The sequence below is a fragment of the Rhinopithecus roxellana genome, chromosome 1, assembly GCF_007565055.1.
Source record: "Rhinopithecus roxellana isolate Shanxi Qingling chromosome 1, ASM756505v1, whole genome shotgun sequence".
Taxonomy (NCBI): Eukaryota; Metazoa; Chordata; class Mammalia; order Primates; family Cercopithecidae; genus Rhinopithecus; species Rhinopithecus roxellana.
The window spans coordinates 76,572,555-76,599,776 of NC_044549.1; the positions used below are offsets into that span (position 1 = coordinate 76,572,555).

General features: G+C 43.1%; 1 protein-coding gene across 2 annotated transcripts in view; it reads left to right on the top strand.

The window, feature by feature from the left end:
* The window catches only part of CACNA2D3 (calcium voltage-gated channel auxiliary subunit alpha2delta 3), a 958,335-nt gene that overhangs the window by 626,234 nt on the left and 304,879 nt on the right, over positions 1-27,222 (top strand). For both annotated transcript variants that reach the window (XM_030926087.1, XM_030926131.1), the window contains exons 12-13: positions 14,043-14,121; positions 25,387-25,520. In XM_030926087.1, the coding sequence (XP_030781947.1) occupies positions 14,043-14,121; positions 25,387-25,520 (213 nt within the window). The remainder of the gene's footprint in view (positions 1-14,042; positions 14,122-25,386; positions 25,521-27,222) is intronic.

Genomic DNA, 27,222 nt, shown 5'->3' on the forward strand with positions numbered 1-27,222 from the left:
AACTTTTCTTGCTTTTCTCTTACATGTAAGACTTGGGGCTGGCACAGTGGCTCACATGTGCAATCCCAACACTTTGGGCGGCCAAGGCGGGAGGCTGTCTTGAGCCCAGGAGTTTAAGACCAGCCTAGGCAATATGGTAAGACCTCATCACTACAAAACATACAAAAATTGGCCATGTGTGGTGGCACACGCCTATAGTCCCAGCTTCTTGGGAGTTGAGATGGGAGGATTTGCTTTAGGCTGCAGCGAGCCGAGATCATGCCACTGCACTCCACCCTGAGTGACAGACCATCTCAATAGGAAAAAAAGACTTGGCAGAGATGGAAGAAAGGAATATGGAGGCACTTGGGGAGGCCAAGGCGAGTGGATCACCTGAGGTCAAGATTTCGAGACCAGCCTGGCCAACGTGGCAAAACTCCATCTCTACTAAACATATAAAAATTAACTGGGCATGGTGGTGTGGGCCTGTAATCACAGCTGCTTGGGAGGCCAAGGCAGAAGAATTGCTTGAACCTGGGAGGCAGAGGTTGCAGTGAGCCAGGATCGCACCACTGCACTCCAGCCTGGGTGATAGAGTAGGAGTCCTTCTCAAAAAACAAGCAAACAAACAAAAACCATGGAGAGGGCCTGCAAGGTTATTTCTAGGAACAAACAGTTGGAGAAGTCATTGGGATTCTTTTGGCCTCAAATATTCATCTTACCAGTGCACTATGCTTAGAAAAGGAATAGGATGACTTTGCATTTACATGATCCTCCTTATCAACTGGAGCTGGGGCCATAGAGTCCAAGATTGCATATGTCCTATTCAGGGAAACCAAGCTCTTTGTGGGGAGGGTGCAGTAGTGACCCAGTTCTGGAATGACAGAACTATTTACATATAGTTTTATATATGTATAAAGAAATACATATATTTTCTTCATATTCCTTTGTCTTCCCCATTCTATAAAAAGTATTTCAAGAGCTTACAAATTCCACAAGGGCAGAGACCATATGGATTTTTTCCTCCCCATTGTGCCTCCAGCATGGAGCAGGATGTTTAGTATCTAGCAGGTATTTCCAGTTAATACTTAATGGATGGAAGGCTAGGTGGGAGGGTAGGTGGATGGGAAACATAAAACAGAAAAGGTAACACAAGTCAGTTGTCAGTAGCAAGGAGAAAAGGACACCAAAGACAGGGGAGCCACAGAACACCTGGTCTCTGATGGGGTATTTGAGCCCTCTGCTTGAGCCAGTTTGCATATGCAAAGAGGGAACCAGGACAGCTGTACAAATCACGGTCTGAGAGATTAAGATGTAATGATTGCTTTGGATAAAATACAACTCATACTGACTGAAGGTAAGAAATAAACTTTCCCTGGGGCTTCTCAAAAAGAAAATAATGGTTGCCCCAAATTCTCAGGAACATTGACTTGCCTTGCCACCCCATTCACCTGAGGCTACTGCTCACTGAAGTCCTACTGGCAGCTTCCTACAGTAGGGTCTTCAGCCAGGGGGGCATGCTTCCATAGTGGGAGTTGAGGATCTTGGGTTAGTAGAACCCCTGGAAGGGCAAGAGGTTGGTATACAGAGAGTGAGCTTGTACAGATCACCAAAAACCCATGAGTCATTCTGATCTGTCCTTCCCCCTTCCACAGGGAGCCATGTCCCTACCTGTCTGCCTTTTGGAGAATCAGAGGCAAAACAGAGTGAACACTGTCCTCAGCAATATCCTTGCAGTTGTCTGACGAGTCCTTGACTTTTCTTACTGACAGAAGTCCCAGAAGGCAGTAGGTGAGGTGACAGGGGAAACTGCTATTTTGGACTAATTCCTAGTGACAGGGAGGATGGGTTGGGAAAATATAAATGACAAGAATCTTGGGAAAAGGCAACTGTGCTAGCTTTGAATTCACAACAGCTGTTGGTTTTAATGAGTCTGAGAATGATTTGGGCAGAATCCAAAACTCCTGACTCCTCGACCTGTAACCTGCTGCTGTGCTACTTCTCCAGGGTGGCACGAGAGGGGACACTGTGCAGATGCATGCGGCTTCTTACTGTGGGGCTTTGGCCCCAAATCCCAATGAGAACATCACGAGGACTCCAGCTGCGCCCAAAACCAAGTGGGTCTTGGTCGTGTACCCTGATGTGGGCCCTCGGGGTCTCACTGATCCAGACGCAGGGGGAGGCAAAGGGAGACAAACTCAGGGTAGGGGTGGATGGCGGGAAGGGAGAGCATTAAAGGAAGAGATTTCTCTACGGCCTAGAGAGACACACCCAGGTCATGTCATCAGGCTTCACACTCAGACCTTTCCCTGTTTCTCTGTTCTATTTTTCTCTCTTTAGGGTCTAGGCAAAGAGCACGTTTGGAGATCTCCTCTTAGAAGACCCCTCTTCCTTTGCAGAATTAATCCTCCCCTGCCCCTCAAGTCCTAAACATTTTACTCTATTTGATCCATTTCACAACAGCCATTTAACAACATCATTCTGGTTCTATGATGTTGACCAATTTACAAGTAAGGAAAATGAGACTTACAAAGATCAAGTAACTTGCTGGGCAAGGTGGCTCACGCCTATAATCCCAGCACCCTGGAAAGCTGAGGTGGGTGGATAGCTTGAGCTCAAGAGTTCAAGACCAGCCTGGGCAACATGGTGAAACCCCATCCAAAGAAAAAAAAATAAGAAAAATTAAAAAATAAGACTGTTCTTTCACCAGGCTCTGAAAATGCCCTCTTCGTTGCAAATCAGGGATCCATGTATGTGTTGGTCTGCTTTGGAGTTTTCTTTGCTGGTCCATTGGATGATTTTTGTATTTGTACGCTAAAGCCACACTGCCTTAATTACCATACTTTATAATAAACCTTGATAGACAGTGAGGTAATTATCCTGCCTTGTTCCTATTTTTTTAAGGAGAGTTTTTGGATATTCTCATTCCTTTGTATTTTCATATAAATTTATTTTATTTTTTAATTTTTTTTTTGGAGACAAGGTCTCTGTCTGTCACCCAGGCTGGAGTGCAGTAGTGGATCTCGGCTCAGTGCAACCTTGACTGCTGCCCCCGACAACTCAGTCTCCCAAGTAGCTAGGACTACAGGTGCACACCACCACACCTGGCTAATTTTTGTATTTTTTGTAGAAATGAGGTCTTGCCATGTTGCCCAGGCTGGTCTCAAACTTGTGGGCTCAAGCAGTCTGTCTGCCTCGACTTTAAACAGCACTGGGGCCGGGTGCGGTGGCTCATGCCTGTAATCCCAGCACTTTGGGAAGTCGAGGTGAGTTGATCTTTTGAGCCCAGGAGTTCAAGACCAGCCTGGCCAACATGGCAAAACCCCATCCCTACTCAAAATACAAAAATTAGCCAATGTGATGGTGCATGCCTGTAGTCCCAGCTACTTGGGAGGCTGAGTCATGAGAATTGCTTGAACCTGGGAGGCAGAGGTTGCAGTGAGCTGAGATCGAGCCACTGCACTCCAGTCTGGGCGGCAGAGTAAGACTGTGTCTCAAAAATAATAAATAAATAAATAAATAATCAAGTAATTTACCCCAAGGCCTCACAGCTCATTTGAGGGAAGACTCAGATTCTGAATATGGGGGTATCCAATTCTTAGCCCTGTTTGGTAACCACTGCTTTCTGCCAACTTGTCCACCCACTCAGCTCTGGCTTCCATGAAATGATGCCATCTGTCCACTCTTACAGAGTGTAGGGAAAAGGAGAAATTTCCACTGAAAGCTGCTTGGAATAGCAACCATCGCATTGCTATTTTAAGATGGGATCTTTTCCCCACTAGGGAATCCCTGAAGCAGGCAGTTATTTAAGATACAGTTGGCTTCAATCTTTGCATGGCTTCCATCTAGAATCAAGAGGCAGGCACCTAAGAAGAAATATTATAATACTGATCATCCATCCATGGGAGGCCTTGCATAAGATACCATTTTTCTGGTCCCTGACTATGAGGCTGTAATAACAAAGACCAGACCTTTTTCATACTTCCATTTCCTCATATGTTATTGCTGAGCTTCAGGAGAAAAAGAAATCATGGGAATTGAGCATAGAGAAAGTAAAATCTCAACTGCTTGATAACAGATCAGTCTGGAAAAATAGAAAAGTATTGAAAATGGGGTCGCAATGAAGGAATGAGCTCTATGCTGATAAATTCAACTATGTCCCATGCTGACTTCCTTTCATTTCCCAAATTTGTGAAAAGAAGGATAGAAAAGGTGGGTAACTAATATTCGTTGAGAATACTCCATGCCAGGTACTGAATTGGGCACAGGTGCCTCCTTCTGCTCTCACATCTATGTTTCGGTTTGGAAGTAGAAACAAACATAAGTAAACTAATAAATCATTAATGTAACTTAAGAATATACTGAGTATCATGAAGGAAACTAAAGGGGTGATGAGGATGAGGGTAGCTGGGGTGAAAGAGGGTTTAGCCATGCAAACAGGAGGTGAGGGGCACTCCAGGCAGTGGGAGAGGTAGATTGAAAAACTAGAAAGCCAGAAGGAGTTGGTCATGTTTCTGGACCTTCCAGGGCATCTTAGCTGTGGTGTTAGGAGTTTAGAATGTATTCCAAGTACAATGGGATGGCACTGGAGGGCTTTAAGCTAGAGAGTGACACAGCCCCATGATGTTTTATGAACATAACCATCGCCATCCCAATTTGTGGAACAATTTATTCCCCTTTGACATAAGTCAATTTTCTGATCTGTTTTTGGTTAACTTGATGGATTTACATGTGTTAGTTGCCTTTTTGTTCATGGTATTGAATCTGTCGTCCTTCTTGAAAGATGGGGCATACCTACGAACAAATGGCTGTCACCACTTGATCTCTCAGGGTTTCGGAGGGCAAGGAAGCAGAATGGGGCTTCTGAGCCATATAAATCCTAGGCCATGTAGTGTCCAGCAGCCTGAAGCTTGGAGACAGGTTTCTTTCAGGATCCCTAGTATCAGTAGACAGGGATTTTATGGTGTTGGCCAATCAACAAGTGTTTGAGTGCTGGCCCTGTGCCAAGCACTGTGCTGGATTCTACAGACTCAGTTCTGTCTGTCTGTCCCTTCTATCCCTGCTCCTTTACATGTGGTCATGCAAAGGCTTCATGGTGTGATGTGCATCATAAAAACCCAAGGTCCACAGTGATGCCTATTCTGTCTCAGGGCTCCTGATTTCTCCACAATGTCCCTCCATGTAGAGGACTCACTTCTGATATGACTTTTCTGGATCTGAATGTGAATAGCTGATATCTGGTCGGCACAAAACTGTCACAGAATGGGCATGTAAATGACCAGATGAACTTCTTTCTCAATTTGGTGGGCATATCCACTAAGAGGGCCCATCTTGATCACCCAAAGAAACCATTTTGATTTTAAGGAATTTGTAGTGCAAAATACGAGAGATTTATAAGACAGGGGTTCTTAACCTGGGAGCCAGGTGTTCCTAGACAATCCAGATCTGGGTTTTGGTGGAGGAAATGCCCCAGCCCTCATGAATTTTATCTGAAATTGTGAGTATATAGCCTTTGGATTTTGCGGGGAGGGAGTAAGGGGTAGGAGAAGGTTTATAGCCCCTGCCAAGTTCTCAGTGGATCCTTTGACTCTCCAAGGGTTATAAAAGTTGTAATTGTTATTATAGCTCTACTGTTCCTGATTATGTTAGAAACTGTCAACCCCGTTATCCTTGGTATTGACAAACATCAGTGATAGTTTGTCAAAACCCACCCCTGTGAAAAATCCCATTCTTCACCCACAGGAGTCAGCCTCCTCTTCAACCAAACTTCTGGGCAGGATGAGGGAAGTATCTATGGATGGAAGACTTGGCTTTCCTTGGCTCCCTTTGTTTAGTTTCACTGCATCAAGTTATCTGAAATGCGAGTGGGATGCAACTCTAACTGAATGGGATTTGATACTTCTGACCTGTCCTTGCTTCCACTGTCTCATTTGCTGTTGATCACCAATGTGAGGTGGGTGGGTGGAGGATCCCCACGTTGGGGGAGGTGCAAGTACAGCTCAGTAGGTTTAAATACTTCACTCAAGATCACCAAGTCAGTAAGTGCAGCATTGGACCCACCTGGAACAAATAATACTTGGTTGTTTTAAGAATACCTGGAATTTGTTTTAGTCAGGTATAACAAGGTACACAGACACAGAAATGATTGTCATGAAGGAAGAAGTATATTGTATCCATAGTTTCCTAGAAGCAGAAGGCATGCCATGCCATGAAGGCCCACACAGGGAAGCGCCAAGGCAAGATGAGTGGGCAGAGAGAGATCTAGAGGGCAGAAGCCTTTATTGTGTTTTCCATGGGAAGAAAGAGGCAAAGCAGGCCAACCAGGCTTAGCATTAGGTAGTCAATCATCTCAGTGGGCACTGGGGTAGAAGGGCTGCCCCTAGTTGTCTGCTACCTGGTCCTGGGGTGATTAGGGCAGGTGGTATGACCTCGAGTGTGAGAGCCTGATGGAGGTAGGTGATTGGAGGCGTGGGCTGTGTGGATTGGTTGATTTGTGTATCAGAAATGCACTTGCAGGCCAGTTGCTTACTATCTCCAGGAATTAGCTAACCCTAGGAGGGACAGTCCCTCCAAGGTTATAAGGCCTCAGACATCAGAGCAATAATAGTACAGAAAATCCAAAGACATGGTTAATATACTGGCTCTGTCCCCTGAATGAATTCAGTGAAGCTGGACAGTCTAATAAATTGCATCACACACCTTTGAGGATGTTTGCAGCTTGACTTCTTACTGCTCCATGGAGCTGTGTGTAATCTCTTGTGTTCCATTGTACCAACTCCAGGTCATAGTCTCTGGGTGGCCAAGAAACACCTGTCTCCTTCACCTTGACAAAACACATGGCCATAAAACTAGACTTTTATCCCTTTGGCCAGAAGATTACAAATAACAATTTTTTTTTCTGAATTGGAATTTTTTTTTTTTCCCACACATGAGGTATCAGGCACTCGTGCTTGGGAAAAAGGAGATTATATAGACTCTTAGAGCGTTCCCAAGGTGACAGTCCATTTTTCATAATGATCTATGATATTCGTTTGTTGAAATTTTATTACTTTTGTAATTTAATTCAATTTATCCCATTTTATTGCTTGTTCAGGGTAGCGTTACCATGGTTGCCTTTCTCTTCCTTCTGGATAAGGATGTTTCTTTTTTTATTATGAGCATGATGGCTTCTAGATTAAAACAGCCTGCTCAATATAACTGTTTCCTTTGGAGTCAACCTTCTCTGAGCCCATCTCTACTCTTGTAGAATTTTCGTGAAGATAAATATTGGCAATGATTTATGAAGCATTTATGTGAGTAATCAGGTTCCAACCCTTATCGTCTTCTTAAAGATTGAAGATTTTATTCAGAAATGCTTCTCTGTACCAGAAATCACAGAAATGAGCAAATAACTATGAAAGTTCATTAGTAATATCTTTTGTGAAGATATAGATTAAGAACATATTCATTAGCTGCAAATTGACTTTAAAACATAAAGGAGACCCCTTTCTAAAGCGAAGTCATTCATCATTTTGAGAAATCCTGGAAGTATTTAAGGGAATAACTGAGTTGGGCAGTGAGTCCAAAAGGACATGAGCAGGTGAGAGGACAGGAAGATGACAGGAAGGCAGAAGAGACAGGAAGGCATGCCTAATACAGAGGCTGCCACTTAGCTACATGAAAATTTAGAACCCATGAATGTGGGAATCCATAGGTAATGAACAGATTCGATAGCAAATGACATTGACATAAATGATTCATATAAATTGCTTGCGTTTAAAGGTAAAAGGAATGGATTTATAGTTAAATGTTTTTTAAAATAAAAGATTACCTTCTTTTTTCTATAAAAGTATAGACTGTTTTTTGAGGCTCATAAGTGCTCGGTCTCCAAACCTTCCTTTCCTCTGCATCTGGGAGCAAGAGTGGAATTATTGTAATTCCAAAGATTGTGAAGACCCAGCTCAGCAGCTACAGACAACAGGATACAAATCTGCCCTTTCTTGGGGAAAGAGGAAAGTGTAGTTAGCTAATCCTGCTTGCCAAGTCCAGCTGATATCTCATGATCCTGCCTTCTTTGGTTGACACAAGCTTTTTTAAAAATGTCGTTTTGATCCAGCTTCTCTATTTTTTTTTTAACCACCCACTGGATTGTAAACTCCTTAAAGTTTTGCCTCAATCCTTAGTAAACTGTAGGAATAGCTTTCCTGGAAATGGCTCCAGTGATTTCTTAATGTTTGGTCTCACTTAGACCTCATCTGCTTGGTGGCATTTTTTAAAAGTGTTGGCCTTAGCCCACCTGTGTCAGACCCACCATGGGCATTTTAAAAAATGTGTATCCCTGGGCCTACTTCATTCTGAACCTCAGGAGGGTGGGTGCTAAGACTCCAACTTCAACATGTGATTCCAGGCCCCTGGTGATACTGATGCCTTGTGAAGTCTGAGGACTCCCACTGCCCTGGCCAGAGCCACTGTCATCTCTCACCTGGAACATTGCAGTGGCCTCCTACTTACTACCTCTGTTTCTACCCTTACTCTCTATGGCTATGGATGGGACATGGGCATTCAGAATTACAAGATTATCATAGGATAATGGAATGGGCCGTCAGGTTGAGTTCATGTTCATGAACCTATGCTTTCCTTTGGCTCATGAACCCGTTCATGGCCTATGCTCTACCCTGCAGCCAGAATGATCCTTTTACATTATGTATCAGCTCATGTCAGACTTCCACTCAGTGCCTCCTGAAAAAAAAGAAAAAGTGACTCGCAAGGGTCCATGTGATGTGGCACCCATTGTATTTCCAAGTTAATTTCCTGCAACCTCTGCTAGGTGACTGTATTCCATTAACACAAGCCCCTTCAATATCCCTGGAGCTTCCCTGTCACAGCGACCTTGTACCTTTTGTTCCCTTCACCTGGAATGCTCTTTCCCATTAGCTATGTGGCTTGTTCCTTCTCCCCCACTCCATTTTGCCTAGATCTCTGATCAAATATCATCTTATCAGGAAGACCTTCCTGTCTTCCTTTTCTAAAAATGCAGCCCCCTATCACTCTCCATAACCTTACTTTGCATTATTTTCTTTATCAGCATTTAATCCAACAAATACATAAACATTCTATATGAATTTGCCATTTGTTATGTTTCCCTCCCAAGAAAATGTGAAGTCTCTGAGGGCAGAGTTTGTTTTGTTTATCCATGGTAGCCTTGGCACCAAGAATGATCCCTGGCACGTGGTAGGCACTCATGAGTTACACGTGATAGATGACAAACTGCTACTCTTGGACTCTCTCGGAAGCACAAGGCTTTCTTCATTATTGAAGGGAGATCTGCAGGCAGCAGCAGCCTATTTTCTGTCTGTGCAATTGCCCCATATAACTCTCCTGGTAGCCACTTCCCTCCCCTAATTTTAATGGCTGCAGAAAGGAGAAAATTTGATTCATTATCTTTACAAAGTCACTATCTATCTTCCCCAAAGGTTAAGAAGAAGGGTACCCCTCTCAGTTTCTGATGGGGATTGCATCTATGTGAGTAAAAAGCATTTTTGCTTTTTTGAAAAATCTGGATGAGTTTTTTGTTTGTTCCATTGGGGAAATTTTATACTAAGTAGATTAAAGTAAGTGACTTTGAACTTTGAAAGTCTACATCTTAACGTTTTATTAAGCTTAATTGGGTTTGTAGAACATTTAAAGACCATCCAAACTTAAGTGGGAGATCAAAATGAGCAAATAGGCTGATGCAGACTTCTTTTTACCCCTGCCTTTGAGCTGCATTAATGAAAGTGTTGCGCTCCATGCCTGCAGATGATGAGCATGAAAGCCTGGCTTTCCAGAGAGCTCAGGTTGTATGCCACAGAACTATGCCACAGCACCTTCCCATGGTTGTCTGTGCCATGTACCTGGCCTTCAGGACCACCCCAGATCTGGCTCTGCTTCACACTCATTGCATCAGAAAAGTAGCTGGGCTCAAGGCAGACCACTGAAAGTTTGTTATGTGGTGCTTCCTAGGGAAGAAACTCCAGTTGTTGGAAATAAGATCCATTAGGGTATAGAATCTGTTAACAATGGAAATTAGGAGCGATTTGACTGTTGTTCACAGAGGTTTTGCACTCAGTTAAATGAGCAGTAGCGTAAGGCAGCACTGACTGGAATATGCAAGGCCAGGACGTCATTTCCACATGTCATCTCTTTTTGTGTTTGATTTTCACTGCAACGTTTATTCTTCCTGTGTGCTAACAGAATTGTTCAGGAAATAGCAATGTCATTACTTTCTTTTCACTTAAAATGATCTTTAATTATTCAAGCAATGCTAGTTTATTTGTAAAATGGTATAAAATTTATGAAATAAAAAGTGTGAGGCCACTTTTAGAAAAAAATAGAATTTTGTGCTACACAAAACCCACAACTTCCTTTTCACTTTTACCAGTGCATCATGGATGAGGACATAGCTGCCGGATAGCCTACTACACGAATGTACCATGAACTTTTAGCCAGTCAGCTATCAAGAAAGACTTAGAATTTAACAGTTTTTGACCTTTACAAGTAATGAAGGTGAACATCCGTGTACTTTTAATTGTGTATTTTTGAAAATGTCTAAATCTGAATTCTAGGGCTTCCAGAAAATATGTACTCTCTTCTACAACTTCTGTCATTTTTGTTGTCTCTTAGTCCCCGTAAGCATTTTATTTGTTGTTCCAGCTATAAGATAAATGCTTAGGGGTGGAATTACTGTGTAAAAAAAATACACAAATATAAAATGCTATTATTAAATTTCTCTCCAAAATATTTCCTACTTTAAACTACTTTAAAGTAAAATCTCTTTTCTTCTGTGGTCAGTTGAAAGGCATTATTGTGAGAGATGTAGGGTGTGAACCCAGCATCCTTTGATTATGTTTATTTTGTAGGCAGGCATGCAACAAGTCATTTTCACGCCATTTCTGCTCAGATAAGGAGGTCAGTGTACTGGGAGCCAACGACTACAAATCAATGGAAATATTGAACATTGTTCTGATTTTTTTTTTTTTTTTTTTTTTTTTTTTTTTTTGAGACGGAGTCTCGCTCTGTCGCCCGGGCTGGAGTGCAGTGGCCGGATTTCAGCTCACTGCAAGCTCCGCCTCCCGGGTTTACGCCATTCTCCTGCCTCAGCCTCCCGAGTAGCTGGGACTACAGGCGCCCGCCACCTCGCCCGGCTAGTTTTTTGTATTTTTTAGTAGAGACGGGGTTTCACCATGTTAGCCAGGATGGTCTCGATCTTCTGACCTCGTGATCCACCCGTCTCGGCCTCCCAAAGCGCTGGGATTACAGGCTTGAGCCACCGCGCCCGGCCCTGATTTTCTTTCATAAGCAATAAAATAACATATAAACCAACAAAACAAATATAATACCCATAAACCCCTCAGCACATTACCTGACCCAGGGGTTGGTGCTGATTGTAGCAGCCACCGTGGTGGTGGTAGTCATGGTAGGACTGTGCTGGTGAGGTAGGGGACGTGGTGATGGTTTTCATTATTGTGGTTATTGTTAGCACAATTATTCTTAAGCAGCCATGTCTGATCTGAAGTTTGGCGTGATCCTACTGGTTTTCCAAATAGGATTCCCTCTTTTAAATGAGGAGTTATAGAAGTTTCGCTAGTGATTCACAGTATTGTTCTGGAGTTTTAACTATGTCTCCAAGAGAACTCAGTTTATATAAAGGTTCTTCATCTAGACAGCAGAGGAGGCTGGTACTCACAGCCACCTTTGCTCAAAAATATGGGTTGTTCTGTGTTGGGTCTTTGTTTATAAAGATAGACTCATTGCTTCATTTCCACAGAGGCATCTCTTATGCTTTCTTGCTTGCCAAGGAGCCAGTGGGGATACAAGTTTTTATTGTTCTAGTTTAAGAGCTTAAATTTGAAATTAAAGACAAAGATTTATGAGAAAGCATGGGTCTGGTCTCAAGAGACTTGATTCTAGTTCGTCCTGGATTCTGTGTGTGCTGGCTCTGGGCCTTGGAGCTGGTTGGGATCTTCTGTATTGACCAAACCAGCATCTCCCAAAGGTTGAAAACAGATACCAGTGCTATCCTGAGAGAAGTCCTCTCTCATGAGATGAAACTTTGGTGAAATTAAGCAAAACACTTTACTTAACTGGGCCTCAGTTTCTCCCCTCAATCAGAGATTCTCAGTTAAGTGCTGACAGTGGACAGGCAGAGAAAGTGAACAGGGGGTGCAGCTATATGAATGAGGGTCAATGGTAATCACTTTTGGCAATATGAGGCTGGATCTTTGCTTTTCTTTCTTTTTTTTTTTTTTTTTTTTTTTTTTTTGAGACGGGGCCTCACTCTATCACCAGTCTGGAGTGCAGTGGCGCAAACTCGGCTCACTGCAACCTCTGCCTTAGGGTTCAAGCAATTCTCCTGCCTCAGCCTCCTGCATAGCTGGGACCACAAATGCATGCCACCATGCACAGCTAATTGTTTTGTATTTTTAGTAGAGATGGGATTTCACCTTGTTGGCCAGATGGTCTCAATCTCCTGACCTCATGATCTGCCCACCTCGGCCTCCCAAAGTACTGGGATTACAGGTGTGAGCCACTGTGCCCAACTGGATCTTTGCTTTCTGTTCCCCCCAAGAGAAGCCAGAATCTCCCAATTTAAAAAAACAAAACAAAACAACCATATCCTCACTCCCAAATGTGACTCTGATGGGAATGGTGTGGAGAAGAGCCAGAGGACTGGAGAGAGGTCTGTCTGCCTGCCCATCCACCCAGAAAGCCCCCTTGCAGGAGCTATGATAAATAATGGCCTTACCAAGCACAGATGAGCACAGACTGACATTCCATAATAATAACATGCATTTACATATCTCTTTAAGTTGGGAAGAAACCATTACCTCGTAACTAGCCTTAAAATTATAATGCCCAGATTCGAGGATATGCATAATTAAAACACAATATTCATTTTTACAATCCACTGTAAGCATTTATATCTTTTTATGTCTCCATGTATTGAGTATTGATGTTCAGTGCTCCATCAGGGCCCAGCCAGGTAAAGGAGGCATCCCTTCCTTCCCTCGTCAAGTGGATACCCTAGCGAGCAGATTGACTTCACAGACCAGCTACACAAAATACTAGCTAACCACAATTGTAGCAAAGGCATTGGGAGGAGCAGTAGGAGCACTTGACCCACCAGACTAGAGGAGCTGGAAGGACATCACCTGGTAAAGCCTTTGATACCACCTGATGAGTGTCATTCATCTAATGCCATGTCTTCATTGACCTCAGTCACAAAGAGGTGGCCACAGGCTGCACATGGCCCATCAGAAGGGTTTTGTTTGGACTGTGTAGCGTTGACCCACATACCATTTTAAATTGAATTAAAGGATTTTAACCTTTTCATTCCTTATATTTTTTTCATTTAACCTTAAATACCATCTGGCAGGTAGGTCATGCTTTGTTTCAAAGAGTTCTGACCTCATAAGAGAGGGTTGAGAAACCAATAGAAAATAAGAAAGCCAAGTTTTTACATATGTTCTTTGCTCTTCAGGAACCAAAAGCTTAGGAAGACTAGAAAGATTCCCCATAGGTCTCCTGGCCACAAGCTGTGTCTCTCATCTCAGTTAATTATCTTCTAATATCATGCCAGACACCACAGATGGTAAGAGAGTGTCTGCAGCCTGTCCTCACCATTGGAGGGAAATGTTGAGGGTCTTTCAGGGGCATTTTTATTCCCAAGAAGAGCACACTCTGCATTTCCTGTGTGAGTGGGGAAAATGGTTAGGGATTTGGTCCAGACTTAGATGATACTTGTCCATATGTGTGGAGCAAGCCCAGGCCCGTGAGGCTGCCAGTCTCCCCTTCCCAGTTATTCTTCTCTGTCATGATTTGCACACCGAAAAACAGCCACCACCAGTGCCATATGGTTTAAAAGATCAAAGGCCCCCATTTTGAATACAATTTTAGCTGACTATACTTCAGATGTCTTAAATATGTTCCTGCAGATGGGAAGCATGGAGCATTAAAGAGGTAAGCCACATGTGTGTGAGCCATGCATGTGATCTGCGCAGGATGGCAAAAAGTGAATGCCACTCAGCCATGCGTTTGTCTTTCAGGTTCGCATCTTCACGTACCTCATTGGACGAGAGGCTGCATTTGCAGACAATCTAAAGTGGATGGCCTGTGCCAACAAAGGTGGGTCTTCCCAATGTGCTTGGCTCTGAATAACTTCCACCTACTTTTGCAGAATTAGGAATATTCATGAGAAAGTAGAGAGTTCTAATAATTCTAAGATAAAGTCTGGGTGTATCTAAGTGATTACTGATAGACCTGTAATGGTTTCTTCCAAATTATGGTTTTTTTTTGTTTTTTATTTTTTTGTGGACAGAGTCTTGCTCTGTTGCCCAGGCTGGAGTGCAGTAACGCGATCTCAGCTCGTTTCAGACTCTGCCCCCTGAGTTCAAGTGGTTCTTGTGCCTCAGCCTCCCGAGTAGCTGGGATTACAGGTGTGCCCCACAATGCCCAGTTAATTTTTGTATTTTTAGTAGAGACAGGGTTTTGCCATGTTAGCCAAGCTGGTCTCAAACTCTGGAGCTCAAGTGATCTGCCCGCCAAAGTGGCCTCATTACAGGCATGAGCCACTACGCCCAGTGCCAAATTTTGAGGACATAGTCAAGTGGAGTGGTTAAGTCTTTCCATTCTTCTGATTAGTAGATGAGTAGCCTTGGGAGAATTACTATGGCAGAGACATTTACTGTGCATCAAATATCCATATACTCTCTTATCATTCGCAGCCTTCTTGCATATAGGTGGGGACTTCAAGACTGGTTCTGGCCAATAGGGCGTGAGTGAAATCAACCTGAGTCATTTCTGGGCTAAAGCATTTGAGAGCTAGTGTGGTGGTGTTGGTACTCTCTTCTGTTCTAGTGAACTCTGAAGGTACATGGTCCAGACAGAACAGTCACGAGATGCAGCAGCCTTCATTAGCCTGGGTCGCTGAGTGAACACATGGAGCAGATGACTTTCACTGCCCCTTGCCTCTGCCAACCCACACTGGATTATAAATAGTGTTCATAACAAATAAACTTTTGTGTTGAGCCACTGAGATTTTTAGTTTGATATGTTCTTATAGCATAACTTTACCTATATTACTAATTAAGTTGGTCAACTTTAACTTGCCTCAATGTTCAAACACTCAAAATGGTAACGGTAATAATAATTCTTCCTTTAATTTTTTTAACTAACAAAATTATTTATATTTATGGCATACAACATGATGTTTTGAAGTATAAGTACATTGTGTAATGACTACATCAAGCTAATTAACGTATGTATTGCCTTACATCTTTATAATTTATTTGTGATGAGAATACCTAAAATCTATTCTCTTAGCAACTTTCAAGTGTATAACACATCGTTATTAACTATGGTCACTATGTTATATTATATATCTCTTGAACTCATTCCTTCTGTCTAACTGAAAGTTTGTATCCAGTTCTTCCTTTGATTCTTATTAATGAAATGGTGCATATTAAGTGCCTCGTTCAATACTAGGACATAAGAAGTGCTCAGTAATCATTAGCTTTTTTATATTCAAAAGGTTAATTGATTACCAATCCCCTGTTGCATGTCAGAAACAAATAGTTTGGGGACAGCACTGGAAAGTAAGTAATAGGGCTGCCCAGTCTGTGAAGGCCTTCTTTTCATTTTATACGCAGCCAAGAAGGCAAAGCATAGCAAGTTAATAGGTGGGAGAGTCCAGACCCCTTGTATCCAAATTGAGCAATCACTCTCCACCAACTATATGCAAGTTACCAAACCTAGCTGGGTAGGTCTGAGTCATGTCATCTACAGAGCAGAGGTGGTGACAATACCTTCTCCTCAAGCATGTTGTGGGCATGACATGATGCCATATAAATAAAGTTGGTAGCTTGGTCTCTGGTATGTAAGTACCCTGAGTTATTCTCTCATGTTATGTTGATCTCTGGGTCCTGTTTGCCTCTCTTCTGAGGTTACAAGCTCCATGAGAGCAGCCTTTGACTCTGATTTCATCTTGGGTGCTCTGACAGAGCCCAACCTCGTACCACAGTGTGTGCTCCTTTGATGTTTGAAAAAATAGGTAAGTCGACTCTAAATCCTAATAAAGGAAGGTAGGCCCTGTTGCACAGTAGATTGACTCTAAATCCTAATAAAGGAAGGTAGGTCCTGTTGTACAGTAGATTGGGATTGATGGATTTCAGTGGTCTGCTTTAAATGGGTCTCCCAAGCCATGCTTCATAAAAGTTCCAGTGTTTGGACTTTAGTGGAGAAAAGAGGACCGAGGAGTTTGTGGGTCTTCGCTCCAGTTTTCATGACCTAAGACAAAGTTGTTTTAGGTGCAAGCCACCAAAGTTGTTCCCTGAAATTAAAAAAAGGGCATTTTGGAGAGAGAGGGGAGTGACTCAGAACCCTGGTGGGAAGGGAAGCTTGGGTCTCACAAGGGAGAAGGAAGACATGTTTTTGTTTTTCTATTCCTTCTCAGTTTCTTCTGACATGTCCATGGCATTCTTACTTCTCTGTAGGTAGATCTTCCCTACTATGGCATGCATATAGCCAGGAATGGCCACCCCATACTATGTATGCCCATCCATCCACACAACAATACTGTGGGCAAGGCACAATATAAGAAAGGAGAATGTATATCTTTTCCATTCGAGGCTGACTAGCAAATCTAAAGTCTAATTTCATGTCCTCCCTCATCCCCTCACCCCTGTGAAGAGATTATGGTACCCAGCTTGGGCCAGTTCTTTCTCCCTGCTGAATTGGGTGTGGGCAGAGGAAGCCCATGGAGAAATAAGTGCTCTGGGGGACTCAGCACTGTGGATGGAAGTGTGGGAAAGTTCCCTAAGAATAGGTGAACAGGCAGGCTCTTAAACCTGCACCCATCTTTCCCTTTGCTTGGCATTTTCTTTAATTATCTGCTTCTATTTGAACAGTCTTTTAAGCAAGGCTCAATTTCCTCATCTAAAAAAGGAAGGGCTGCATGGAAGTTTTTAACATATCCTTGAAGCTCTAAAATAACACATTCTACAATTGTTTTCCTTCATTGTGTGGCTTGCTTCACTGAAAGGTGTCAATAATTCTACTTGTCTCAGAGTTATACATTTGGCCTCATTTCAGGGAGAACTATAGGAAGAACACAGGCAGAGGAGATGGAGGCCGAGTAGATCCCAGATTTCCTCTGAGTGAAGAGGCCTTTCTTGAAATTAGTTTTGGAGCTTTGTTGACATTTAAAAACCTTGAGTTAGCTATACTTTTCCCATTTTTTCCTTTATTCTGTGGTCTTGAAAAAAGTTTCTTTCCATTTTTTAATTTTTTTTTTAAAATTTCCTGTTATTTCTTGCCACATCAGATTCCAATTCTTCCATCAGCTAGTATGCATTTAGTCATGGGTTATTGTTTTTACCACTGTCTGTGTCCAGCTGATGAAAATTACTCAAATTGAAGTCTTGTCTTAATCAACTAATATTACACCATAATTTAGTTTTAGTCATTGTTTATAAGAGTCTTTGAGGCATCCTTTTGAAGACAGTTTAGTCAACTCAGAGTATTTTACGGCCCGGCTATAGAATATAGCCTTTAGGATTTACAAGTTATGAGTACAGCAATGCAGAAAATCCAAGGAGGTAATAGTAGCTGCTTGGCTGGACAGGCTGTGGATTCCATGATAATTCTCCTTCCCTTCCTGTCCACATCCAGTTATTTCCCTTGCTACCAGAGTTAGCCCCTCTCGATAGTTTCACCTTCCTCATTCTGCTTCTATGTAAAGAGCCTTGGGAATGTCACTGTTTGCCGCTCTTCAAAGTAGCAATGCCATCAAAATGTGATATTCCAGTCATCTGTGCCCATATAAACATTGGCTTCACGTTGCGTCAGTTAAGGGGTTTTGGACCACGTAACATCGGTGAGCAAGTATTCTTCTATGGTCATTAATTAAATCATTGTTTATAGTCTCAGATTGTTATAGTATGGAGGCAGCATAACATTTTTCATCTCAAGTGTCATGAGGTCCAGAGGGCCCCCTTACATATTTTCAACCTGACTCGGCCAAGTTCTGCAGTGAAATGAAGCATTAGCATTCAGGGACCAGAGCAGACCCAAGGAGAGTCCAAGGAGCAGAACTAACCCGCTGGGCCTGACCACAGAATGACCCTGGGAGGGAGCAAGAATCATGAGGGCTCTCACATTGTTCCTGAGTTAGTGGTCGAGGACCTGCTATCAGTGCAGGACTTCTTCCTTGGGAGTCTGGTAGCCATGGAGACAGTTCTTAGCCAGCAGATCTCAGACACTTTCCTCTGGAAACAAATGTCTGGGGACATTCATACCCCCCTTGCAATAGTTCTCTGCCTCCTCCAGTCTACCAGCAAAATCCAGGGAGGCCTGGAGCTTGTGAGTTTATTTCATTTTATGCATAAGTAGGTCCTGTCTTGAGGGAACCAACCCTAATGAGACAAAGCAGCAAGCCATTTTAAATACATTAAAACAATCATTGCCACTGTAGAATGGCTGGTGGAATTTAAAGTTCTGTGTTCACACTATTTCAAAAACAAGTGAACTGGAACACAGAAAAGAGGGCCGACTACTGACTGGCTCAGATATTTCACAAAGCCATGGTGACCTTCTCTAACATTCAGTATGCCAAGATTTTAAATAAGCACTGGCTGATTCTCCTTCAAAAATCACAGTTAATGAGTGTTTTCCAGCTGTGCAAATAAAGAAGGGCCTCCATGTTTGGGTTCTCAACCGATCAGTCATCATCGGGTCCAATGGAAATGCCACATGTGTTGTCGTCTGCTTAGCTTACCCCTTTCCTGTGGGCTAAAGGTCATTCTCTCCTTACTTGAAAGAAAACTGGTGGCTTGAGACTTCCTGGAAGGTCCAGCTCCCAATCTTTTTTCAATAAAAAGATTCTTAATCTCATTATATCTTTCCACATGTAGTGTCCCCCAAAAGATAGCTTCACATTTATGAGGCCGGAATGGTCATAGGCGGGGGCAGGAGAAAAGTGACAATTAAAATATTTTGCTATTTCAAGACAGGTGAAGGAAGGCACAAACAGCAGCTATTTAAAAACCTTTTCATAGTTCGTTACACACATTCCTTAGAATCAGAGATTTTGAGTGGTGATGAAGATGGTGATGCTTGCTGTTATTGTAAAACAGCAACTAAGAATGGCAGGCTGCTCACTAAGTGCCAGGCATAGAAAAGAATATATCTGTGCATTACCTCTTTTGATCCTGCCAAAGGCTCTTGAGGTACTATTATCATTATTTTTGTCTACAGAGAAGGAAACTAAGGCTGAGCGAGACTAGCATCTTGTTCCAAATTACCAGCCAGCAGGCGGTAGAGCTAGGATTCAGACCCAGCTGATCCAAAGCCCCAGCCTGAACTTTTCACCAGATGTGAGGCTGCTTCTCTTTGGAGAGGAGAAAGCTGTGATTCATAGAGAACTCTTACATATCTCTCTTCATTTGAGGTAATCTAGGAAAAGAAAACTAGAGGGTGAGAAAGGACTTCAATGTGCTATAATTAACAAAGGCCAGAGCTGGGATTTATGCCCAACCTGTATGTGCTGGAAATGGCACTGCTTCAGCTTGCACAGTGGTATGGTTCAGGTCCTGATGTTTCAGAGTTGAGGACATTATGGCTGTAGATAAGATGAGACCAGGAGAAACCATGGCAAAGTGTGATGGGTGCAGTCACAGAGCTATAGGAAAGAGACAGCATTCTTATTTCCCCAGAGTGTACCTTTAGATTATTTTCTTCTTTCTCTTTTATTTTTAACTTGGAGTTAGAAATTAAAACGTAGTCATAGTCACAAAGGAAAAGATATGTCCCTTACTCTGAGGCTGAAGCTGATTTTGAGAGCTCTGCTCAGGAGTGCAGTTCTCCCACCAAGGCCAGTAGGCTCCTTGCCCTTGATATGCATTCTCTCCAATACCATGAATATGGGCTCTTCTGCTCTCAGCACTCAACAGGCCTCTTGCTTGTTTTTTGTGAAGTCAAAGAAGACAGGGAGGTAGGAAGCTGTTTATAAATTAAACATTTTTCTATAGAAATAAGTGTTTTTTTTTTCAGTAGTGTGTGATCTTGACAGGGAGGAGGAGGAAGATGAAACAGAACACAGTATTGGGAGCGTCTTCCAAGAACACTGTTGCTCATAGGGAATGCAAACCAGGGAAGCCACAGCATCACCTTCACTGCCCTCCTAAATCTCACTCTTACCTCGGCACCCTCTGAAGACTGAAATTTTGGTACTGGCTCTGAGGTTTTCAGCCTGCCTTGCTTAAGGTGGGAAGAGTCTTTAGAAAGACTCAAAGACTCAAAGGACTCAAAGGAAGCTACACCCATCATCCAAAGATGGAAGGAAGACCTCACTATATGAGGTTAGCAGCTAGGATCTGCCCTCCAAGGACAGACTCCTGGTACCCTCAGATCTGGTCATTGCAAAGTGGAGTATTTAATGATTCACCACAGGAGCTTCTTGTGCTCAGGCAGCTTTGAGGCAAAAGACTCTAAAAATCCCCAAGGAAGGGTGGTAATATCTCAGAAACACAAAGCACTGCACTGCATATGGTTTATCACATGCAGTATTTGTAACCCAGAGTTCACAGAAGGAGCTCTGCAAGGGAATAAGGTAAATAAATTGATGTTATAGAGAAAAATGAGCAGACCATTTGTAATAGGTGGCTAATTTCAGCATTAATTGCTCCTTGGTAATTACCGAATGATTGCTGATTCTGTTTTCTTACATGATATATGAAGTTCGAAAAAGCACATTAAAAAAGAGAATAAACATTCAAGACCTAGAATTTAACAGGAAAAAAACAGAGGGAAAGGGAAGGGAAAGTGGCCAGCTGAGAGAATACAGAGGGAAAACGAGGGAAGTGTCTATGGTTACAGCCAGATTCCAGCCCTTAGCGATTTCCTATTATCAATCATTTGTTAACTAAAACTTATACTAAGACATTTAAAAAAAAAAAAAAAGACTCAGAAAAATTTTAAATTTTAATGGGTTGGAATCAAATGTGCATAAGCTTTGCAGCATACATTGTTATTGTTAATATTATTTTAAAAATTTTATCTTTTCTTACCTTTTTATACATCTGCATCCCTGGTCTACATAGTGAAGTATAAGTTGGAACTATAGACTGGGCTTTGAGTAGAACTTTGTTATTACTCATTGCTGAAACCTCAGAGGACAGTCATATATTGCCCCATCGCCATCCTCAAAAGTTCCCCAGCTACAATACACAAATAGCCCATTAGAGTTACCCTCCTGGGGCAGGAGCTCGGAGAATCTCTCCTGTCCCTTCCCAACAGCGAAAGACGCAGTGTCTTCAGTGGTTCAGAGCAAAGGCTTTGGAATCAAATGAACCTGGATTCGAATTCATCCAGGACAGGTTACTGACTCTGAGTTTGTGTTTCTTCCCCTACACGGTGAGCATATGCGTTGGGCCATCGTGAGCCCCACATGCAGAAAGGCAAGGTGGATCCCAGTAAGACCTCAGTGAATGTTCCTGCCTTACTAATGGCTCCGGCATACCTGCCCTCCCTGTTCTGGGAATACTGCTCTCAACAAGGTGGGGATTTTTGAATCATTTCATGGAGCTGATATTCCAGTTAGAGAGAACACAATAAGCAAGTGAGAATCCAATGATGGATGAGTCCTCTGAAGGAACTGATGCAGGGTGAAGGGAGAGGAAGTGACTTCAGACAGGAATGTCAGGGAGGGCCTCTCTGAGCTGATCCCTGAGTGACAAAAAGGAACCAAACTTGAAAAATGGGATAAAGGGTGTCCCAGGCGGAGGGCAGCAAGTGCACAGGCCCTGAAGGGGGGAACGTGGTTGGCATGTGAGAGGCGGGGAAAGAAGGCCAGCAAGCCTGAACAGTGAGCAAGAGGGAGATGGCAGGGATGAGGTCACCCAGGTAGGTGGAGCCAATTCAGGGAGGGTTTTGGAGGTCAGGGTAAGACATCTGGATTTTATTTTAACTCTAAATAGAAGCTATTGTAGGATTTCAACCAGGAAGATGATGATCTGCTGCGACCTTTCAGACAGTCTCTGATGGCTGTGAGGAGGTTAGACAAGGAGGAGAGGGATTTGTGGGGAGACTCTTGTGGACTCTGGGTGAGAGATGATGGCATCTTGGAGTAGTGAAGCAGTGGAGATTGGGAAGTGAGCTTAGATCTATTTTAGAGATAGGATCAGAAGAACATGCTGGTGGATTACATATAGGGTGGGGTGAGGAAAGGATGGATATCGAGGATAATTATGTTTTGGCCCCTCTGGGCAGTGGTGCATTTTCTGAGATGGGAATGACCAACTGGGAGAGGAATGGATTTGGGAACGGAAGTCAGGAGTTGGCTTTGGATGAGTTCAGCCTGAGAATCCTGCTAGTTATCCCTGTAGAGGTGTCGGGTATACAGTTGGCCATGGGTCTATCACTCTGGAGACAGAAGTCAGCTTTCTGTAATCTTTCAGAACCTTGGCTGTGATAAGCAAGACCAAGTGGGGATGATTTCTCAGCCCTGTCCTTTTCCAAATGTATGATTGTTTTTCCCCAACTCCTTCTCTATGCTAATGACCTGTCCCTCCCACCCTCCTCCTTAAATTCATCTTTCTTCCCTTGACACTGTTTTGGAAAACCCAAATCGGAGCTTTACTGCTGGCTTTGAGGATTAGATGTGAATACAGACAACCAAGAAGAACTCCTACAAGATGCTGTCTGGGCCCGGGAGCACAGGTGCCTAAACAGAATTGTTTGACACTGTAAAGTGCTCATCCCTGTATCCTAAAGGTCCAGAGCTATTGAGCTGTGTCCCCCTCCTTCAACATGGTAGCACCCCTCTTAACTTGTCCTCTGTGTCAAGACCCTTTATGTAGAGACCAAGATTTGCCTACTAAAGAAGAGGTGAAATATTTTCTTTCTTGTCAAATGCTGAGTGCAGCCTCCATGCTTGGAGAGATGATAACTATGGGTGTGGTGTGTTCCCTGTCCTCTGGCAAACCTTTTTAAAACCTGTCCTTTCCAACCATGCCTCTAAGAGGAACCACGTAGGAGCATTGCTAGAGCAGCATCCCAAATGGGTCTCCTTAACTATGGTGCCTGATGGCTGAGAGAGGTGAACATAGGCCCTGCTCCCAGGTCTCAAACTAGGACAGAAACTCACAGCCTATTCCTTTGGGGCCCTGTTTCCCCTGGGATGGGAAAGGCTCTGGCCCAGGCCAGGAGGGTGGGGCAGGCAGGAGTGACAATGCATGCTAATTAGCACTATGCAGAGCTGTCATCAAGAACCCAGAAGCCACATAGGCCCAACCTGGTTTGGGGTCAGCACACCAAATTCAAACCAGCTGGCCTTTGTTTGGAAATCCTCTGGGTGCATCCCGACCCTTTCTGGACAACAGAAAGGCTGGTATTTCCTTATCCTGAGCCCTGTTTTAGTCACTAAGAGATTCTATAAACTCTGGAGCTAGTGCTGAGATGGAGCTGGCCTCAGAGGCACACATACTCTCTTTAATTTGTTTGGCGAGTAGAAGCTGGTATGAGCCTAAGATCCTTATTTAGAGGCACAGGGAGGAAACAAGAATCTGTGTCCATCCCCTGCTTGAAATCCTTCCCTGACTACCTGTCTACAGGATAAAGTCTAAACTTTCCCAAGTTCTGTGTGACAGTCTTCCTGCCCATTTCTGTCATCTTATGTCATCCTGTCTCTACGCTCTCTCTACCAACTCCTTAACTCCAGCCATTCTGAGCTATTTTTAGGTCCTAGAAGGGGCCTGATTCTCTCTGATTCTGGGTCCTTATTTATACTCCTTGTTTTGCTGGACACTATCTTTAATCCCTCTTCCTTTGGCTAACTGGTCCTCATCCTTAAGGTTCCAGCTACACTGACCCTTGCTCAGGGTAACCACATTTGATTGGCCGTACCTGTTGTGTTTTAGCTTAATGTTGAATGTACCATTTTGTAATTGTTTACTCAGAACTGCCAGGCCCCAGGAGGGCAGGGGTCTTGCTCACCTTGTTAATCGCTGCTTCTTCAATGCTAAACACCAAGAAAACCTTCAATCAATGTGTGAATGAAGGGCTCACTCCAAGGGATCCAGGCCTGTGTTCAATTCACTCTTTCCCTTTTAACATCTCCTAACCCATAGCAAAGCTTATGTGACCCCGAACTCTTCATTAGTGCAGGAACATAGCAGTGCCCTGGAACTCAAGATCAAAATGGTGTACCCAATCATAAGACAACAGCATGCTGAGAATGTTTCTGTTGCTTAGAAATCATGTCTACCTGGCTGGGCGCAGTGGCTCACGCCTGTAATCCCAGCACTTTGGGAGGCCGAGGCAGGCAGATCACGAGGTCAGGAGATTGACACCGTCCTAGCTAACATGGTGAAACCCCGTCTCTACTAAAAATACAAAATATTAGCCGGGCATGGTGACGGACGCCTGTAGTCCCAGCTAGTCAGGGAGGCTGAGACAGAAGAATGGTGTGAACCTGGGAGGCGGAGCTTGCCATGAACCGAGATCGTGCCACCGCACTCCAGCCTGGGTGAGAGAGCGAGGCTCCATCTCAAAAAAAAAAAAAAAAAAAGGCAGCGCTGGGGACCATATCATGATATGAGCTGAAATTTCAGCCTCAAACATACAAAGGGCAAAATTCAGAAGTAAAAGGGACAAATTAAGAGACTTACAAACCTGGACTCATCATCTGTATTTGCTACTTGATGCCTGAGAGAGCATAGGCAAAAAGTATATTCCCGTCTGCATCAGTTATCTTATCTTTAAAATGGGCACAGTCATCTGCACTTTAACGTGTTGTCACAAAGAAAACAACACTGATCAAGTGTTTAGCAAATTTCACGGCACTTAGCACTCAAAAATTAATCATAACTATTGTTATGTTTATAGAAATGAAATAGCCTTTAATTTTTGTGGCTCCTAGTTTTTCCCTTGGAAATAGACTCACAAAAGTGAAAAAATAAGGTTACAAAATATCATGTAGAAAGGACTCTCATTTCTGCCAGGGAATACACACACACACACACACAATGTGTGTGTAAACATATACTCTGTGTGTGTATATATATGTATATATGAGGCTGGGTGGTGTGCATATAGAGTCTGGGAGGATATTCTCCAAAGAATTAACAGGAACTTCCTCTGGGAGATGAGTTTGTGGTTGATTTTAATTTTATTACGTTTGCTTGACTGTATTTTCTAACATGACCTTACTACTCATAAAGTAGGTGATGGGGGAGAGGAGCTATCGTTGAAAAGAAAAATGGGGGAGAGGAGCTAACATTGAAAAGAAAAAAGAAAGAAACTAGCTAGAGGGCAAGAAGGCGTGGCATACGCATATTCCCAGTTGCAGATCTTTCGGTCTGTTACTAAATTTGGCCCTCCTTTGGGTTTTGGCAGGATTTTTTACTCAGATCTCCACCTTGGCTGATGTGCAGGAGAATGTCATGGAATATCTTCATGTGCTCAGCCGGCCCAAAGTCATCGACCAGGAGCATGATGTGGTGTGGACCGAAGCTTACATCGACAGCACTGTGAGTCCACGGGGCCCTGGGAAAGAGGCTGAGCTTTACCCCCATCCCCAAATTGTGTTAATTCCAGAAAATAGCAACTGTATCACTTGTATTTTTTGGGTTCAGTGACACTTTTCTTGATTGTATATAGTGTTGATCACCTTGACAAGCAAAGTTGGTGAATAATCATAATGTACTAGAAAGTATGACATATACTTCAGAAAGGTAGCTGGTCTGTGCAAAAGAAATCACGTTTTGCTTGTGTCTTTTCTAGTTACTTCTATCCTGCTTTTTCACATGTGTTCAAATTCTGTCAGTGTAGCAATGATTACAAGCATTCTTAGATTCCGTCCTCACCATATGTGAGCCCTAGTCCTGGCAATGAATCTTTGTGTCTCAATTGGGAATGTAACCAAAGCTCAGCTCTAATAATGAATTGGGGCCACCATGGAGGCTGCAGTTGCATTTTCTTCCCATGCATAAGTGAGAATATGCTTGAATGGTGGTTCAGTAGGCACTCGATTGTTCTTTGAACTCTGGCCATGGTCCCATTCTAAAGCCGAATTCTAAGCATCAGATTCTGATGCCGAATTAGCTGAAAAGGAGGAGCTTTGCCAGTCATCAAGTAATGGCTCAATGGCCGGGTTTCTTATGTAATCTCAGGGTGATTTTTCATAGTGATAATGAGTCTGATGGGAGTGGTGTTTTTCATTTATTGATTGTAAATGTTCTTACAGGGCCTCTCTCCAGTCATTTTTGTTGGGATTAACATCACATTAATCACTGTAACCCAGACACAGCTGTCCTCCAGAGTGATCTCGATGGCTGTCATGGGTCAGCTTTTTTCTCCCTGGGCTCTCTCATTCCTGCTGCACTTCTGGCAGCTGCAGGCAAACTCAGGGCAGGAAAAGCATGTGGGAACTCATTTCAGGGGACACCATGACACAGGCCAGGCCACAGCAGCCTGCCCCGTCTCAGTCTTAAAGTATGCAATGCAGCCCTGGAAATATGAATGTATCTCCTTGTCAAAAAGGGAGACTCCTTCCCCAGGAAAAGTCATCTTGAATAAAGATGGATGTTGATCTGAAAAGCCTTCTCCGATGCCAGGGAGACTGTGAGCTTTTACCAGCTTGAGTCTGTCCTCAGTTTGGTTTTAAATCATGGAAACAAAATAAGCTGCCCCATTTATGTTGGCACCGTATTAACAATAGCAGCCATGGTGATAACTTCATCTCTTCTTATATGTTGTTGGGTAAGGCAGGAAAAATAGGAGTAAGGAGGAGGAGGAGTGTGGCTAGCTAGTATTAAAGTAACCAAATCACTCAGTGGTTTTGTGTACAAACCCCAAAGAGCCAGTTTGATCAGTCATTTTGTTTGTTTCATCAATTTAAAAAATATATAAGACACATTTTCTATAATTAAAACATGTGGTAGTAGCACCTGGATAGACAGATCAGTAGGGTAGAAGGTCCAACAAAATCAACTACATATAGGGATATAGTATATAATAGAAGCGACGTCTCAGATCAGTGGGGCTAAGATGGGCTTTGTAACAGATGCTTTTGGGAAAATCAGATAGCCATTTAGAGAAAAATAGAATTAGTTCAGTCTTCACATCATACCCAAGGAAGAAATCCAAGTGGATCAGATGCCTAAATTGTAAAACATGAAACCATAAGAAGCACTAGAAGAAAACCTGGGTAAATTCCTTTGTGACCTGGAT